This window comes from Salvia miltiorrhiza, chromosome 8 (genome assembly GCF_028751815.1).
Source record: "Salvia miltiorrhiza cultivar Shanhuang (shh) chromosome 8, IMPLAD_Smil_shh, whole genome shotgun sequence".
Classification (NCBI taxonomy): domain Eukaryota; kingdom Viridiplantae; phylum Streptophyta; class Magnoliopsida; order Lamiales; family Lamiaceae; genus Salvia; species Salvia miltiorrhiza.
The window spans coordinates 28,715,360-28,734,373 of record NC_080394.1 but is presented as its reverse complement, the minus strand read 5'-3'; the positions used below and the strand labels follow the sequence as shown (position 1 = coordinate 28,734,373).

Genomic DNA, 19,014 nt, shown 5'->3' with positions numbered 1-19,014 from the left:
TGTTTTGTGTTGCCATTTATTGTTTATCTCTCACTGCACTGAACTTGCCATTTATTGTTTATCTCTCACTGCACTGAACTTGTTTTGCTTTTATGGTTGTTTGGGTGGCTGTATTGTTTCCCTTGCATAGAAAATGTGAACTTCTGTTTGAGTTTTAAGTTGTCATCTAATTTGTTTTTTCACGTTATTTTGAGGTTGGTGCACTTGTTTGTTATTACGTCTGCGTTTGTCGATTTGAAGTATGGTCAATGTATAGCATCATTGTTTTTATATACTATATCTTTAAATGAGTGAGGTTCATGAGTTCCAGTTAAAAATTTGGACATGTGATATGTTATGCAAATAATTAATAACCTCACATATTTAGTAAAAAAATTGAAATCGAAATCGTGTATTTTAATAGTTTACTTGGCATTTGAAATTCCCCAGATGTTTATAAGCTTCGAGTAATTTAGAAAAAAAAAAAAGCAAACCCACCTTACAGTAGTCAGTATTCATAAATTTCTTGGAATCTTTAATTTTATTCCTTTGACTTATATTAATCATTAATGTTATACCATGTCGCCGACTTTAAGTTATCATATAAACAATAGATACTTTGACGAATTGCCTATATATATTTTATTTGCAGAGCAAATAAAAAAGGTGGCCCACACCTCTCTGAACATGAAGATTGACTACAATCTCAAAACCAGATCCGCTGTCAACGTTTCATTGGTTTTCTATAACATTCATTAATGTGGACATGTCCACATCACGCCCAATATCTATTTTGTTTCTACCGATCTGCACCAACTACAAGTATTTCGAATTTCTGTTATATTAATATTTCAGAATATTAACGTTTCTGAAAAATTAAAAAGGAGTTCATACTCCTATTCTTTGGAAAAAAAATTTAAGCTACAGTGGAATAAGTGAAAATATAATTCCAATGCATCAAATTAAATTTATTTTGTGGTTTCCTGTCTTAATAGGTCGACTATTTAAAAAAAAGGGAAAATTGCACCTAAATACACAAACTTTGCCGAAAATCCATTTTTGACGCGATTTCAGGATTTTACATTTTAATACACCAATTTAAGAAGTTGTTCAATTTTGACACAATTTTGAATTCCGGCGTCCGGGATATTGACGTGGCAGCCACCACGTCATCGCCACGTCACACACACACACACTCCACCCCCTCTCTCTCATACCCCACTCTCTCTCTCTCTCTCTCTCTCTCTCTCTCTCTCTCCCTACACGTCAGCTTCCCCCCACCACCCCCGGTCGGACCCTCCCCCTCCCCAAAATTGCGTCGAACCGCCTCTTCCACCACCGGCTTCCCCCACCACCATCACTCTCTCTCACCACATCTTCCACTGCCACCCCTGCTCTCCCCACCACCACACCTCTTCCTCCACTTCCTTTCCCCACCACCAACACATATTCGCCGCCCCAGCAGAGGGGGCTGGAGAAGAAGCGTGGGCAGGCGGCCGTCGGACCCTCCCCCTACTCCCACCGCGTCGGACCCTTTTTCTTCCCCCACCACCCGCCGCCACTTCCCCCACAACCGCCGAGCCCATCGTCGAAGTACCGAATCGGGGTCGTGGTCCTCAGAAACGCGTTGTCGGAGTACTGAATCGGGGAATTGCAAGGTGAATTCGGGTTTTGGGTTTTGGATTTGAGGAGAAATCGAGCCCTAATCCCTCGTCGATTTTGTTGGTGGGGAAGGGCGGTGGAGGGAGAGAGTCGTGGGGAGTGCGGTGGTGGGGAAGGCGGTGGAGGAAAAGGTTTGGTGGTGGGGAAGAGCAGGGGCGGCGGATCTGTGATGGTGGTGGGGAAAGGCGGTGGAGGAAGAGGTGTGGTGGTAGGGAGAGCATGGGTGAAGGAAGTGGAGGAAGAGGTGTGGTGGTGGGGAGAGCAGGGGCGGCGGTGGAAGAGGCGGTGAGAGAGAGAGTGATGGTGGTGGGGGAAGTCGGTGAGGGAAGTGGCGGCGGGTGCGACGCGGTTCTGGGAGGGGGAAGTGGCTGACGGCGGGAGAGAGGGTTTGCGGCTGGGGGCTCGACGGCGGCGGTGCGACGCGGTTCTGGGGAAAAGGGAGGGTCCGACCGGGGGTGGTGGGGGGAAGCTGACGTGTAGAGAGTGGGGTGTGAGAGAGAGAGGGTAGAGTGTGTGTGTGTGTGACGTGGCGATGATGTGGCGATTCCGGCTGCCACGTTAATATCCCGGTCGCCGGAATTCAAAATTGTGTCAAAATTGAACAACTTCTTAAATTGGTGTATTAAAATGTAAAATCCTGAAATCGCGTCAAAAATGAATTTTCGGCAAAGTTTGAGTATTTAGGTGCAATTTTCCCTTAAAAAAACAAAATGAAGCAAATGCTGAAGGAGAAGATTACGGATAAGAGCATTAAGTGATGTGTTGTCGCTTTCTCAATGGACCGATTTCTAAGAAACATAGGCTGTCTGCCCACCAGTGCATGGGTAGTCCGTATCAAAACCCTAACTAGGTTAAGGCATTGACCTACTAAATAATTAATTCTGCACAGTGCAATTAATGGAAGATGGATTGCACATGATACAAAATTTTAAATTATTTCGTCATGTAGCGAGATCAAATATAATTTCGGACTCATGCACCAATTACTCTATTTAAGCTTAAGTCATGAACAATAGAAATGCATATTTGTTATGAATTTGTGGCATAACAATTAAATTTCTGGAAAAACATAAATATGAATACGAATCCTTCTTTTATTAAATGTTTTCACGGAAAATAACATTAATGGAATCTTAGTTCAGACGTTAGCGTAATTAGTCATAATTTTTTTAGTATTATTGTACATAAATTTCCAGTCTTCCACATAATTAATCATTTATTAAAAAAAATTGACTTTCATATTATTGGAATCTTAGTTTCAATATTAACAATGCCACCTGATGTTCAGTGTACCACACGTTATGGCCCACGTCCACTTTCAACTTTGATTAGTTATATATATTTCTCCTTTGTTTTTAACTTTGTATGCTTTAGTTTAATGTTGTGATTATTATGTACGATTCATTCCATAAGCGAGGGTATATTATAATTTGCTAAAAAATCTAGCTAAATCAACCTTGCACCAATAATATATCTAATTAGGCATTTAATATTTAGTTTCTAGAATTCTCTACATTTCCTTGATTCTAGATATATATTTCTAATACAAATATCTTTTCTTAAAAATCAAGATTATTTTTACATTTTATTTGGCCCTTCAAGCTCAACAACAAATTACTAATGTCCTGCAAACAGGAAAGATGACATTCATGTCAAAGCACAAAAAAAATAAAATAACTTGATGAAATAATATCACAAAACTCACATTCAACTTTCCATCCCCTACGACTGTGGCACCTTCCGAAGTCGCAAAATTTGAATTCGAATTGCTATGGCTCCGAGGTGTGGCATCAAATCCATGGCAACTACCTTTACGCTTCCTGGTAGACTTCGGCACGCTTCGTTTGAACTCTTTCGGTTCAATTATTTCAACATCCAAAGCATCGACACTCTTAGATGAAGTACTCATCCTGGGTGAAATACCCGGCCGTGAAGTTTTCCTTTTTGTACTTGCCTTTTTGGTATTCGACTGAAGCCCGTCGCCACTACCGAATTCTAATTTGCGTCCAACAGGCCTTGTTAGGTCAGTGAATGGAGGCGGAGATGACACATACATGGATAGAGTCATGCCGAGTGATCCTATTCTTTTAACTTCACTTGTTGTCAAAGACATGCGTACCTATATAACCATGCAAAGCAAAAGGATATTTCTCCACTTAACAAGCAGACGTATAATGGAAGTTTCAATACAGAATAAACTAGCATAATACAAATACAAAAACAATTACTTACGGGTTGGCATCCATGCTCCGACAAAAAAACTTGTGCAAACCATCATCTTTCAGCGTTAAGTTGCGACTAACAATCCATTTCAAAATTCGAGGAAACGTTGTCAAATGTTCCGTATTCAAAGTGGCACAGAAAGTTCCAAGAGCAGGAATTACTTCGTAGGACCAACATTGTAATGCGCAGAAAAAACCATAGGTTTCCAATGACTGAGTCGGCCTCTCTTTACCAATAGTTGATAACTCGCGCTTCAATCGGTGCGTGGAAGTAACAAGATACTGGTATGAAACGAGACCCCAAGGAAATAGATTGAAGTTCTCAAGATTGTCCATCAAATGCAAATATCCCAACTGTACTTTACCACTATCTTCATCATTGCACAACAAAATCCCATAAATTAGTACTAAGTAAGCCAATTTCAAACTCCTAACAGACTTTCCTCCACTAACTTCACATTCCTTATGGAATGCCTTCACAATATCATTAAATACTAATTCGTTGCGACAAAGAAACACATCAGCATGGAATTTCGACTGTTTGGGAAGTGAAGTATCACCGCTAAACTTCAATCTTGTCATGACACAAAAGTCCGCTTTTCCAAATTCAACAGCAGGGTCTCCAAAGTTAAATATTAATGAATTTTTGTCAAGGCTGTTGGAATGAAGCCTCCTGCATAACAGTTTGAACACTTCCCCTTGAAATTTGATCTCACCAATATCCAACAAATGCCCTAAACATGACTCACGCAAGGTGCACATGTGTGCCTCCGACAAGAGTTCCCGTATTTCTCCAATATACCACAATTGGCATCTCGGTGTCAATGAAACCACTATAATGACAACAAACAAATAGAAAAAATTAAACTATTAACTCTAACACGTCATAAATTAAGCAAATATCATACAATTAAACACTATCATCACATACAATGGCGCATTCTTTCTATGGCAAAAAATTTTAATAATGCCGATCAACATAGCAAACTGGATTTCAGTGAATAATTCCTAAAGTTAAAAGTAAAATTTCAACACTTTAATAACAAAGTTCCAGGCATTTATTACGGTTCTTCTACAAAAGTAAACAACACAATTTCAGTCATTTATTTCATAATAACCATTCATTTAATGCTTTCATTCGATTTTAACCATCTATCGCAACTAAAAAATACATAAATTGAATACAGCAGAAAAACCCACCACGAGTAAACCACACGTGTCACAGGATGCAGAAAACGCCGAAGAAAAATCTATTAAAAAATAAAAAAATACCAGAATCTAAGTCTTTGGGCGTATCCATCACAAGCCTAATATCTACACCGCAACAAAGCTTCAATCTTTAGAGTTTTCACGATTCAGAAGCACAAACGTATGCTCGTCCTCAATCCTCATGCGTAAACTCTTGCATTTTGATTCCAACGGCATGCTTCCAATAAAAATTTAGAATACACTGGTGTGCTTCCAATAAAAATTTAGCTTAGGACTAATACAATCTAATGGTGTGAAATAAATGGAGGAATTAAACAATAGCTTAGATGAATGAAACGTGTCCCACTAAAATTTGAAAAACATAGGGAGGGTCTACAAGATTACTAGGGACAGGTGGCAACATCGAAAGAGATGGTGGTATTGGAGGAACAGTCAAACAAATGGGGCGGTATTTAATTTGAGAAACTCGGTCCGGCTCGGGAAAAACCAAACTAAAAAGCACTTTTCTCATTTGCAACGTGTCAAGATCTGAACGTCAATGTGTAATACACATTGGGCAGGTAAGACTCTACCATCTCTTCAGGACTGACCATGATGTTTCAGTAATTGTCATTCTAATGTTCGTTGTCCTTGATCAAAGAGTTTCTCTACCCATGCCATTCAGAGCTAAAACATTTCTCTTTGGATATGGCGCTCAGTTCTGAGTATAGAAATTAAGGTGGTTGATGATCACATTCCTCTCGACTACAATTAAGATTATTTTATTTTAGTTGAGACCAGATAAATATTCAAAGAGAAATAGACTCATCAATGCTGATATATAACTTACTTCACATCAATTTAATTAAACATCGACTCATTTCTTAGAGCATCCATATCGGTCTTAGAGCATCCATATCCGTGGGACCTCGAGTTGTTTTTCGGATGAGTCGACCGATGTAAGCCCCATGCGACTCGAGACCGACTCATCCGTCCTTTATGAAAGTTGCATGCAATGCACGCGCTGTATTAAAAAAATCGATTTTTTTAATCCAAAGGCTATTTCAGCCGATTTTCAAAAAAAAAAAAATCTAATGTAACGGCCATAAACGGCTATTTTTTTTTTCCTTTTTTTTATTTTTTTTTTCTTTTCACTCCTATATAAACCCCTCTTTCCCTTTCATTTCTTTCACCTATTTCACTCTTTCCCTTTCATTTCTTCATCATCTTTGCTTTCCTATCACAAAATGGCTTCATAGTTCGATGATACTTCGTCTTCGCCCGATGGGGAGACGAAGGAAATCATGGACATCATCGTCCAATCACAAAATATGGTTGTTCAATTTTTCACTCCCCAACCACAACCCCAACGACGTGTTATTTCCAATAGAGGGTTCGTTTATCATGATCGTGAGGCTACCCATCAACAGCTTCTTCAAGATTACTTCAACGACAATTCGACGTACGACCCCAAATATTTTTTCAGCGTCATTTTCGGATGCAGAATGAGCTATTCTTGTGCATCGTCGATGGTGTGCAAGGTGTAGATGGTTACTTTCGGATGGGGGTGGATGCTTGTGGCCAGGACTCCCTCACGCTGTTGCAAATATACACGGTGGCTATCTGACAACTAGCCACTGGTTTTTCTGCAGATACCTTCGAGACGAGTATTTGAAGGTTGCTGACACGATGGGGCGGCTATGCCTAAAGAAGTTTTGCACAACTGTCATCCAGGCATACGGCGGCGAGTATCTTCGGCGTCCTACACCAGCGGACGTCCAACGACTGCTTCACATGCACGAGGCGCGGTATTGATATCCCAGGATGCTCGGGAGTCTTGACTGTATTCATTAGGCATGGAAGAATTACCCAAAGGTGTGGCATGATGCATTTACATGTGGTGATCAAGGATAGCCCACCTTGATTTTGGAGGCTGTTGCATTTTATGATTTGTGTATTTGGCATGCCTTCTTCGATTTCGCCGGCTCGAACAACGACATCAACGTTCTGAACCAGTCGCCTCTATTCGTCGACGTCTTAGGAGAAACGTCATCGCTGGTGACGTTTGAAGTTAACCGGCACTACTACCAGATGGGCTACTACTTGTATAATGACATCTATCCTGAGTGGCGAATGTTCGTGCCCACCGTTGGCAACCAATCCGAAAGAAGCGAGGTTCAAGAAAATGCAAGAATCAACACGAAAAAATGTCAAGCGTGCATTTGGAGTGCTTCAAGCTCGATGGGAAATAATTAGAAGTCCGACCTGACCTTGGTACATTGATTATTTCAAAGACATCATGTTGGCTTGTATTATTCTACACAACATGATTGCGGAGAACGAAGGGAAATGAGCTACCCACTGGAGAGATGACGACTCGAGACACGAGGCGTTTAGTAGTGACTCGTCGGATGCGACTCGATGACCCCGCATAGCTTCGAGGAGTATGTGCAAAGATATGCAAAATTCGGAGATAGGAAGATACATGCGAAGCTTCAAGCGGATCTAATCGAGCACTTTTGGGAACGTTTCAGACCTCTAGGGCCGGAATAATTATTTATGTGTTTATTTTAAGCTATCTTTATTATTTATTTATTTTTATGTAATTTCAATTTTATGTAATTTAAATTAATGCAATTTTAATTTCAAGTAACCGTGTTATTTGAGTTGGTGCAATTTAAATTAAATGAAAAATGCAAATATCAAAACTAATGAATATGAGTCAGCTGGATGAGCCTCCCCAATGCAGGCAACTGACTAATAAGTGGACCACTCCTTGGATGAGTCAACGGATGTGGATGCTCTTAGAGATATAAAAATGCGCACATTTTCATTAAATGATAACCAATTTCTAATTTTAATTTACATTTATATATTTTATGTTAAGTATTAAATTAAAAACACAGAGAAGTAACTGATATGTGTAACTTTCTAATATTGGATCAAAATATAATTCACATACTTTTGGGGGGGGGGGGAAATCTTACTATTATTAATTTTTAGAAGCAAAATAATGAAGTTGAAAATCAAATAACAAGAAAAATTTCATACAATGAGGCTAATACATTATTTTCGGCTCAAATCTATAGGGTTATAGCTATTTTCGGACCAGGTGTCGGACTATTTGATTACGAGCTATTCGCAATGTAATTTTTATTAAAGTGAAAATTTTCAATACTAACTCTATCAAATTATCGGTCTAATCGAGTCAGCCTACGAGTTTTTGGTTGGATTAATAAAATCCCTATTATCCACTTGATCATTAATAGTTTAAATAGGTTTTTCTTTGTATAATTATATCAAAATCGAGATAGATTTTCAGGATAATATGTAACATATACTCTCTCCATCCTCATCAAATGTACTCCCTTCGTCCCGTGAAACTTGAGCAATTTCTTTTTGGCACGGGTTTTAAGGAGTTAGTATTTTGTGTATTAAGTGTGGTAGGTGAAAACGTAAAAATGTGAATAAAGAGGAAAAATTTTGTCATATAAGAAAAATGCTCAAGTTTCGCAAGATAACCGAAAAAGAAATACTGGTCAAACTTCGCGGGACGGAGGAAATATCTAATTTGTCATTTTCGTCCGTCCTTATAACATGTATCCAGTTGGTAAGTTTTTTATTCACAATAAAGTGCGATCCTACTCCACTCACAATATATTTAACTATTTTATTAAAATTCGTGTCATTTAGAAATTGATACTTTTGAGTGTGTATATAATTTTTTTATGAAGTTACAAGAGGTATCTGAATACAATCAATTATGCAGCTTGCAACACCACTCAACGGTGGAAAAACATCATCGCACGCAGGCGAGCCGCACATAGATGAGAACGCCCACCAAACAATATAATATAACAATAACACATCACCACATAAAGTGAAAAAATATTGCCGTTAAATAAGAATGAACCCAAAATCTCTTACAAAATAGAATCTTTTAGTGTCTCAACTTTGCAGCAATGTCTCGTTGGCTTGAGTGTGTATAGTTGTTATGTTTATGTACAACTATGACCAGTTTTTCCATAAATATCTTTATATATATAAAAAGCAAAGTAAATGTAATTTAATTCAATTGCAAGGATATAATTGGAATTGGAAAAAATCTTAATTAGTGGTTAATTCTTTTGTTTCAAACGGATACACTTTGTTATCTAAAAAAAAAACGGTTACACTTCTTCATTTACTTTTTATTCTCATTAATTATATAAAACCTATTTTATTATTTATTTATTTAATAATTTATTATGAATATAATATACAAAATGCATCTTAAATAAAAGATCATAAAAAGATCTTTACTTTGATATATAATATGTAAAAAATTAATTTAAAATAAATAATTGTTATCATTTAAAGTTTAACCATATTCAAAAAAATAAATACTTCTAACTTCCGTTCAAATGTGTAACATATTCAAATATCTTTCAAAATATTTTCTAATTAATATTTCTTCTTTCTTTTTATGAATTTTGTTAATTTTATTAAAAGTTTGAATTTTATAGGTTGATATTTTTTTTTAATTCATCATTTTTCACACCAAATTCATAATGTTTTTTTTTAACTAAACCAAATTCATAATGTTACATAGAAAATTCATACACAACTTATTTTATGCGGTAAATCTAGTTTAATTAGTGTAATTATAGAAACTCCATATATAAGTGATACAATATTTATATATAGACACATGTTATATTTTTGTATAATTACATTGATAATGTTAAAATATTAGATCACTTAACAAAATATAATTTTGGTGTCGAATTTTAATTATATTAATTTATATTAATATTATAAAACATATATATGCAGATTTTACGTGAGTCTAAATTCACATTCAACCGCGCATAGCGCGGGAGGTACACTAGTCTTGTATAAATATTGATACAACGTAAAGTTCAAATTGTTCGAACACCTGAATATATATTGTAAATTCTATTCTTATAATTTTTTTTTTTGAGGGAATCTATTTCTTATAATTTAAGCATATGATAATGTGTTGATTTTTTCTTTTTTTTTTTTCCCGTCTTGGGCGAACCAGTGTGGAGAGAGAGAAGGCTCTGCCTTCTCTCTAGACTCCTCACTCTCGCTCCTCTTCACACTTCCGCCGGAGGAAACTTCCTCCTTCACGTGCGGATGAACCTCCCTTGCGCTTATCTTTTCAAATCTCCTTCTCCTTCATTTGGATTGGAGTATTTTCGAAATAAGGGAAGGATTCAAGAGGCATTCAAGTCAAACTGCATTTCATCGGAAATTATCAAGGCATTTTGGCATAACAGCAGTCTCTCTCTCTTCGATGGAGGTTTCTTTCATCTGTTTGGTTTTCATCCGGCTCTTAGTTACTTGCTGTTCATTGTGTTTTGGGAGCGCCGACAGACCCTCCATCCTTCATCCTCTCGAGCTGATGCTTCACGCCGGAGATAAGCTTTTTCGTCGGGTCTGCCCTCTCCCTCATCACTTTCATCCGCTTGTGTTCTATTCGCTGTTGGTTTCCATTCGGTAGAAGTGATTCAGAGCTGCGGCAGTCCCCCATCATCCCTCTCCCACCGGAGGTGCCATGCTTTATCGTCGGGACTGCTCTCTCTTTCCATCTTTTTTGTTAGAGAAATCTGCTCTTTGCCGTCTTCAAGGCATAACAGGTGTTCTTACTCTTCGATGGAGGTTCTTCCATCTTTTTGGACCTCTTCCGGCTGATGGTTACGTACTGATGACTGTGTTTTTTGGGAGCTCCGGCAGACCATCCATCCTTCATCACCTTCATCCGCATGTTCTTGTTGCCGTTGGTTTCCTTTCGATGGGAGAGCATCAGAGATCAGGCAGTCCCCCACTCTCATCCCTCTCGTGCTGTAACTTCATGCCGGAGGTGCCATGCTTATCTTTCGGGGCCGCTCTCTCCTTCCATCGTTTTGTTTGTGTAAACTGCTCTTTGCCGACATTCTTAAGGATTTGCAGAAGATTGATTTTGGGAAGGACTCATGCGGTCTTCATGTTCATGGCTGACCCCATTTCCATCCCTTTCGCATTGATACCTCACGCCGGACGATTGCAGAAGGGAATCTTTTCTCCGGCAGTTCGTCTGAAGTTCAGTTTCAAACTCCACTTTTTTAGCCAAAAAGTGGGCGGCGGTATAAAGGCAGCAGACATGGAATTCAATGCTATGTCTTGGTAATGCATTGTTTAACCGAGATAGTGGGCGGCAGCAGACAAGCAAGCGGCTGCAGCAAACAAGGAATTCAAAGCTTTATCTCGAAAAACCAATTTAGTGGGCGGCAGCTATTATGGAATTCAAAGCTTTGACTCGAAATTAATTGAGCTGCGGTCTGGTGCATTACGATGCAACTACCACGGCAGTTTTCCCCTCGTCAAGCTCATGGTGCACGCACTTCATCGGTTGGCCTCCCGGCCTATTCCCTTGCAGCACACGTGGGACTAGTTTTTGGATTATCATTGGACCTTGTAATGGTACCATCTTAATGCAAAGGATGTGCCAATTTTGTTCTCTGCTATCCTTTTGGATTAGCATTTTTCTTCCGTTCCCTTTTCTCACTTGAGATTTGGTGACTTGTACTCACTTGGGTATGCCCAAGTTTTTCTTGTATCTTTTTCGTTATTTTTATAAAAAACTTATTAAACAAAAAAATGTGTTGATTTTTTCTACTCCGTATTAGATATTCTATGAATTTCTTTTATTTTTATTTTTTCGTTGATCGTTTTTCTTTTTTCTTTTCGGCCAACAAACAAGGCGGCGGCTTGCCAAATAAACTAGGATTTTGAATCTGAAAACCATCTCTCTCTCTCTCTCTCTCTCTTTGGGTGAATATTTATACCAGCAGGTCCACCACACAATATTGTTTCTCTCTCCAACGAAAAATCGAAGTGCGAAACCGACAAACAGTTTTCCCGATTCAAGGCGTTTACACAATCGAGAGATTGCGAGCGGTTCAGCGTTCGCAGATCGATCGATCCATTTTGTTTTAATTCTTCGATCCGAGCTGGTTGGATCAATCCGTCAGTATACAACTGTGAGCTCACCTGCTCTAAAAAGATCCGAAGATGTTCTTGTTCGATTGGTTTTACGGAGTGCTCGCATCGCTCGGTTTGTGGCAGAAAGAGGGGAAGATTCTCTTTTTAGGGCTTGATAATGCCGGCAAAACCACCCTCCTCCATATGCTGAAAGACGAGGTCTCCTTTATCTCCATTTTATTTTTATTTCTTTGTTAGGTGTTTACGTTTCTGGCGTTTGTTATTTTTATCACTTTGCGTTGAGAATCGGAATGAATCTTGTTGGGTCTTTAGCTCTTGTTCGTCATCGACAGTATTTTTGCGAAAATTCCGATTTTGGTGAATAAATTGATTTAGAGATCAGATGATGAGCGACTTTGTATAACAAATCGGGTATTTTCTATGTTTGCTTCTGGATATATGGTGGGGATAAGTGTTTGTATGTAAGTTCATCTCAGCTTTTGTTTTGGCAGATTTTGATACCGTAATTGATGCATATTATCCATGGTGTAATTAAATCATATCCCTTCCCAAAAATAATTAGATCAAATCAGTTAACTGGAAGTGCTGTACTCGGACTGACACTATAAAATAGATGTGGGTCGAGCCTCTGAAACTGCATTCAGTTGTCTAAATTTCCACTGCAAGTTGCAGATGAGATGTATGACTGAATTTTAATACATTTGCTTAGCACATAATTTTCCTGCTATTGCTTTCATGAAGAGTTGCCTTCCTGGTTTTCTCGGTGTCTGTCCTAAATCCTAATCTAAAATGTTCATCTTAAAGTGGGATAAATCATTGTGATCAAATTGGAGTTTTACTTGCTTTTTTCCTGAGTTAAGAAGTAAACTGAAATTCTTATGGTGTTTAAAATGAGCAGAGATTGGTACAGCATCAGCCAACGCAGCATCCAACATCAGAGGAGCTGAGTATTGGGAATATCAAGTTTAAGGCATTTGATTTGGGAGGTCATCAAATTGCACGCAGAGTGTGGAAAGATTATTATGCCAAGGTATAATATTTCCGAAACTTCTATTCATCATCATCCCAGTGATGAATGCTTCTTTTGTTCTTTAGTGACTGTTCACCAAGTGCCATAGCTTACCGTGTGTCCAAATTTTGCCTTTCGGTCTTGTGTTCTTTGATGGATCCTTGTTTTGCTGCAACATGTATTCGTCTGCTCCTACTATTCATGTTTTTTAATATTATTGCCTTCTTGCAGTGTTCTCTTCTATTGGTGTTTTCTGTGTAAAGTAAGTGTATGTAGCAGCCATTTGTTTTGGTAGTTGATTCTCAAGATGCTATTATTCTCAAAATATTTGATAGTATGGCCTATGTGATGTTTTAATACTTGACCCTTCCCAAATAAAGTTGTCATTTTAAGTTTTCTTGTCATTTAATTGCATTAAATCTTTTTTCTGGTAAGTCTTGATGATGTTCTTCACTGCTAGACTTTGATTCTTTAATTCTGTCCTTTTTGAGTAAGCTAGAATCATGTGAATTTTGCTCCTCTTAAGCAGTTAAAATCTTTGTGATATACTGTGCTTGTATAAGCAAGTCAAATTCTGAAGTGGAAAAGAAGCTTATTTACTTCACAAGAGCAGACTACCCTGGATAATATCTTGTTAGGGGTCCCAGTCCATAAGCTAATCCCTCTTGCGATACCAGGATTTGCTTTAATGTTGGTAAATTCTAAGATGGGCATTCATAAGCCCATACAAATCCAATGTTGTAAAAGTCTTAACTCTTAAGGGCATATTTGAGGCATTTTGTCTCGGCGAGGCGTAAGCCTCAAGTCGGTCCGAAGCTTAAGCCTCGGACTAAATTATAATGGTTGATATCCAATAATCTAATAATCTCTCTTTGTTGATGATTTGTTATTTGTAAGATGGATTAGTTGATTAAAATTTGTCAATTTTTATCCTGGAATGAATAATTTCTCTCTGATAAATTTAAAATTTTCTGTGATTGATCTTTTTTTGATAGATTCTGTGATTGATCTTTATCTCAAGGAAGTTGTTCCACGTTATGAGTTTAAAAGGGACCTTAAGTTTAAAGTTAAATTGTTCTGGACTGGTCAAATGCACTAATACAAAGTGATATATTCACTGAGAAGTCCTTTTAAATTGCTGCACCCTCTGCGCTCTTACTGCAACAAAAAGGTTAAGAAGGAAGCAACTTTTAAGAACAATAGTGTAACTTAGAGAAAAGTTCATGCTCTCACGAACATTGTTAGATGTTTTTTCTTTCCTTCTCTTTTATGAAATCCATGTTGCTTTTTCTTGACTGGTTCAAATAGGTATTAATATCGCGTAATGCAACTCAATGTTTTGAACTCCCTTAGCTAATTATGTTTGCAAATCTTTTGGATGCGAAGGTGGATGCTGTTGTTTACTTGGTGGATGCTTATGACAAGGAGAGGCTTGCAGAGTCGAAGAAAGAGCTTGATGCTCTTCTTTCTGATGACGCTTTGGCTAATGTTCCGTTCTTGATTTTGGGCAACAAGATTGATATTCCTTATGCTGCATCTGAAGAAGAGTTGTGCTACCACTTGGGGTTGACCGGCATCACTACTGGCAAAGGCAAGGTAAACCTTTCTGATTCAAATGTGCGTCCAATCGAGGTGTTCATGTGCAGCATTGTGCGCAAGATGGGCTATGGAGATGGCTTCAAATGGGTCTCTCAGTATATCAAGTAGAGGGACAATACATTATTAGACTTTATTCGGTGCCGCTGCCTTTCGCTGCTGCACTTGTCTGTTTGAAAGTATTGTTGGATAAATTTGACCCATCGGTTAAATTAATTGAATTTTTGATATATTTCTTGCCGAATGTCAGCAGATATTGGACGTATGAATACCCATTTATAGCTGACGAAAAGATTAAATTGATGAAATCTTTTGGGATTTTGAGCTTCGATTTAGATATAAAAATCTATGCAAATTATAAGCTATTATTTTCAGCCTTTCTTGCGTTTTGTTGATTTTGTGATCCAAGTACTCGTACTTTAAAATAGTTGGATGGAATTCACATTCAAATGTGAAGAATATTAAGAGCATCTGCAACGGGCTACTCGATGGCCCTTACTCGAGTAGCTCAATGCAAGACTTGCCTATTCGAGGGCTACTCGTTTGTTCGAGTATACCCGAGAATCACCCATTTTCTCTTCTTTTTTCTTTTCTTTTTTCTTTTCTTTGAAATTAGATATTTTAATGTTAGTTTTAAATATGTTTTTTAGGATTTAAGTAATTTTTAATTTATGTCTTTAGGTTTTTTTTAATGTAATTTTTAGGATCTTTGTTTTAATGCAATTTTAATTATTAGTAAATTATTTTATTTAAATTTGAGCAATTAAAATTAAATGAAAAGTATAAAAATCAAAATTAAAAAAATCAAGTAGGCTATCAAGTAATTTCAATGCACCCTCTCTACTCAATATGGTCCTCTCCTATATAGTAAATTTAACTATCAAGTAGGCATCAATGCAAATGCTCTAAGAAGGAGAGACTTGAAACAAAACAAGAAGAGAATGAACAGAAAGAACCGAAAATGCGCAGCACAGAGGCTGACTCAACAAAAATCCTTTCTTGTGCGCTGACAACACATCAAGTCAATCGTAGCTGACCTTAATTTTTATTTATTTATAGGATTTTGGCTTTTATTGGGAATTTTTAGCAGTTTCAAACAATCTTATCTCTTTTTAATTTTCTTTCACTTTTACTGAGCAAGAACACCATGTAAAACAAAGCTTTATAAATTATTTCAATTTTTCAAGCATTTAGAGTAGATTTGTACTTGAAATTGTAAGAATCGTTTTATTCTATTCCTTTAGTTCACTTTTGTGAATTACTTTATCTTTTGTTTTTATTTCTATTCTACCATGAATTTTAAATTCCTAATCTATGGATTGGCTTATTCAAATCGAGAGTTTGATTTTATTTGTGAATTATTTGTACTTGTCTAATTAAATTGTTTATATCCTTTGATTATCAATTGGTTATGATTATTCATTTTAAATAATGAATGAGATCGAGAGATGAATGCATTATTCGATCGTTGTTTAATTGGAGCTCAACTTAATCGAAAACATATAATCTAATTTGTTGAATGATAAAAATACGATCCTATATTCTATCGTTTGATTGTGACCTCATTATCTGCACAATGAGATTTGCTGACGAAGAAGGACGGAAATAGTAAAAGTGTGTTTCTCCTTTTTGATATTGATTTTGTGCGTACGTTACAAATAGAGAGAAGGACTATATATATGTAAGGTACCTAAGTAGAAAGGTAAAACGGTAATTTCTATCTATCACGTATTCTTCATGCATGGCAATGACATTTGCATGGGCGATTCTGTCAGAGGATAACAAATTTTGGCTTTTTATGACACTGATGTAGAGTGATAGGGATGCAGGAGTCCACGCATGGGCATATTCTTCAATAATAGCAAAGATAGCTACTATATTTTGTCGTCTAATTCCCAGCTCTGTCGTTGCAGGTACAAATGTGGAAACTTCCTCTGCAAAGGTTTTATTCAGACTTGAGCTTTGTAGAATATAAACGCAGTTTCATGACCGAAGTTGCATACTTCACAACTGATATTTCCATAGACAACCTTTTCGAGGTAATTGTCCAGTCCGGCGTCTTGCCACTCCCAACTCTGTGATGCACAGTCATGTGGCCTTCCTTTCAAGCCCTGGACATTGTCCGTCTCTGAGATCTGTTCCATTGAAAAGGACGTACGTGTTGCAATATTAGTCACACACATATTTTACTCATCATCATATAATTATTAATCAATTGTAGCTATTTAATTTGCATAGTTTCAAAGCATGGATACAAAAGTTATTACACTGTCTGTAATTGACATTATTCGGTTATATAAAAGACACTGTAACATTTTAAATACTATAGTGTCATTTTTTGATCTTATAGTGTCAATTACAGGAAGAGTCATTTATATTTCTAAATAGTGTCAATTATACACAGTGTCATTTGCGATGTTATAATGTCATTTCTATGTAGTGTCATTTATATAACAGAATAATTTACACGATTTGGATCAGGATGTGGATTCGAATCAAAATACAAGTCAGGATTTGGGTGTGGATCAACCCGATTGTACGGTATACAAAATTGTACCCAAGACCACCTGTTTTGTTTAACTGACCCCACAAAAGTGTTTAATATCGTTAAAGTAGGTAGACATCCAAAAATTCTTTTGCAACACTAATCCTTGAAGTTATTTTTCTACAATGTCTCATGTGACATATTGGGCTTCTTTTATTCTGCACTTACTAAACTATTAAGTCAAATTTGAAGTATTGGTAAAAATGTCATAAATGGGGATGTAGCTCAGATGGTAGAGCGCTCGCTTAGCATGCGAGAGGTACGGGGATCGATACCCCGCATCTCCACTTTTTTCCATTTTATTTGTTTCAATATCTCTCCACTTTTTTCCATTTTACTTTGTTTCAATATATCTACAGCTTCGATCGGTTCTATTTTAACTTTAAACAATTGTTTTCATTTTAACTTTTTAAATATCTACTGCTGCTTCGATCGGTTCTATTTTATCTACAGCTCCATTTGAACTTTTAACATTTATTTTCATTCGATCGGTTACATTAATTTCCAAGAGATCGCAAACGCAAACTTACATGACGAGCTTTTTTTTTTATGTGGGCAAATTAGTACCCTAACATATACTAGTATATAATAATATTAACAAACAACATGCATGCATATACAATTCAGGGGTAGTAACTAAAATCTAACGTTGGCAGGAATACCCAATCCCACGACGAGTAGTGGGGAAAATGGTGAAGAAGAAGGTGGAGAAAACCCCCGCCGCCAGCGGCAAATTCACCACCAACTCCGGCGCTGCCCACGGGAAGAAGCAGCCCTGCACGTTGGCATCGCACAACGCGAACGCCATGAACACCGCCAGCGCCGCCCACGCGTGAAACAAGTCTATCAATCTAACCCTAAACCTCGACAAATCCATCTCATCATCGTCGTCATCATCTCCGTTCAAAATCATCATCCCCTTCCACGTGGCCACCCCGTAGTGCAGCCTGCCCTCCGAATCCGTGAAGCTGTCGGTGAAGGAGGACAGAAAGCAGACGACGGAGCATGCGCCGATGAGCCACGCCGTCAGATATCTGTTTGATAAATGGCACACGCCCTTGTTGGAGAAGGACGGCGCCAGGGTTTGAAACGCCAACACCGTGCCGCTTGGGAGGAGGTTCGCCAGATTGGCCGCGCTCGCTAGGGTTTTCTGCACGGGCCGGCTCGTTGAGGAGCTGGGTTTCATGGTTTTGGATGTTTTTGTTTTGTTATTGCACAAATGTGTTTATAAAGAGTTTATTGAGTTCGGTTTAAGAAAATATTTAGGTATTTACGCATGTGATCAGTGTGAGGTCTTTTTTTTGGCATTGGAGGTTATGGCGTATGTCTAATTTTTGTGTGTGTGCTACAAATTGCTCGTCTGATGTCACTTGCTTCTTTGCTATCGATAATTAATTATATATGTTGCTATTCCTTTTGTCTAACTAATTAAATAATTTAAATGTATTTCTAAGTAATTAAGGAAGGAAAAAATAAAAACAAAGTTTGGTATAATGCCAACTATTTCTATTAATTAAGGTATAATATTTTTTTTTGATGAACGAAAAAATAAAATAAATAAAAAAGAAGTATACAAAATACTTGGGCATACCCAAGGGAGAACAGGGCCGAAAAAGCAAACAAACTCAAGTGAGTTTGATGCCGGCCGGGGGTGGGGTGGGCTCCCGAACAGATGGGGAGTCCAATAACAAACTAGTAGTGAAGTACCCTCGCAGGGGTAAGAGAAGCTTTCATCCTAATCAGCAATATTCAGATACAAAAAGAGTGAAGTACCCCCGCAGGGGTGAGAAGAACTATCATCCTTGAATACAAGTACAGAAGTACTT

The 19,014-nt window shown here is 37.6% G+C and overlaps 2 protein-coding genes and 1 non-coding gene across 3 annotated transcripts; 2 read left to right on the top strand and 1 right to left on the bottom strand.

Annotated features, from left to right (window-relative positions):
- Positions 1-11,720: 11,720 nt before the first annotated feature.
- Positions 11,721-14,951, top strand: LOC130997491 (GTP-binding protein SAR1A-like). The gene is made up of 3 exons (XM_057922820.1): positions 11,721-12,236; positions 12,937-13,068; positions 14,434-14,951. The coding sequence occupies exons 1-3, from the start codon at positions 12,108-12,110 to the stop codon at positions 14,752-14,754; spliced, it is 582 nt and encodes a 193-aa protein (XP_057778803.1). The 5' UTR covers positions 11,721-12,107; the 3' UTR covers positions 14,755-14,951.
- A 2,451-nt stretch (positions 14,952-17,402) lies between these two features.
- Positions 17,403-17,475, top strand: TRNAA-AGC (transfer RNA alanine (anticodon AGC)). The gene has a single exon. It is a non-coding gene; the product is annotated as a tRNA-Ala (tRNA).
- A 356-nt stretch (positions 17,476-17,831) lies between these two features.
- LOC130998285 (protein DMP4-like) lies at positions 17,832-18,374 on the bottom strand. Its single transcript, XM_057923716.1, has one exon. It carries the CDS (start codon positions 18,372-18,374, stop codon positions 17,832-17,834), a length of 543 nt encoding a protein of 180 aa, XP_057779699.1.
- Positions 18,375-19,014: the final 640 nt, after the last annotated feature.

What these genes read in the sequence shown, in the direction of transcription:
- LOC130997491 (XM_057922820.1), top strand. Translation starts at nt 12,108, where the DNA reads ATGTTCTTGTTCGATTGGTTTTACGGAGTGCTCGCATCGCTCGGTTTG. An exon ending in TCCATATGCTGAAAGACGAG is followed by an intron (nt 12,237 to 12,936) that starts GTCTCCTTTATC and finishes TAAAATGAGCAG; the next exon opens with AGATTGGTACAGCATCAGCC. An exon ending in GGAAAGATTATTATGCCAAG is followed by an intron (nt 13,069 to 14,433) that starts GTATAATATTTC and finishes TTGGATGCGAAG; the next exon opens with GTGGATGCTGTTGTTTACTT.
- LOC130998285 (XM_057923716.1), bottom strand. Translation starts at nt 18,374, where the DNA reads ATGAAACCCAGCTCCTCAACGAGCCGGCCCGTGCAGAAAACCCTAGCG.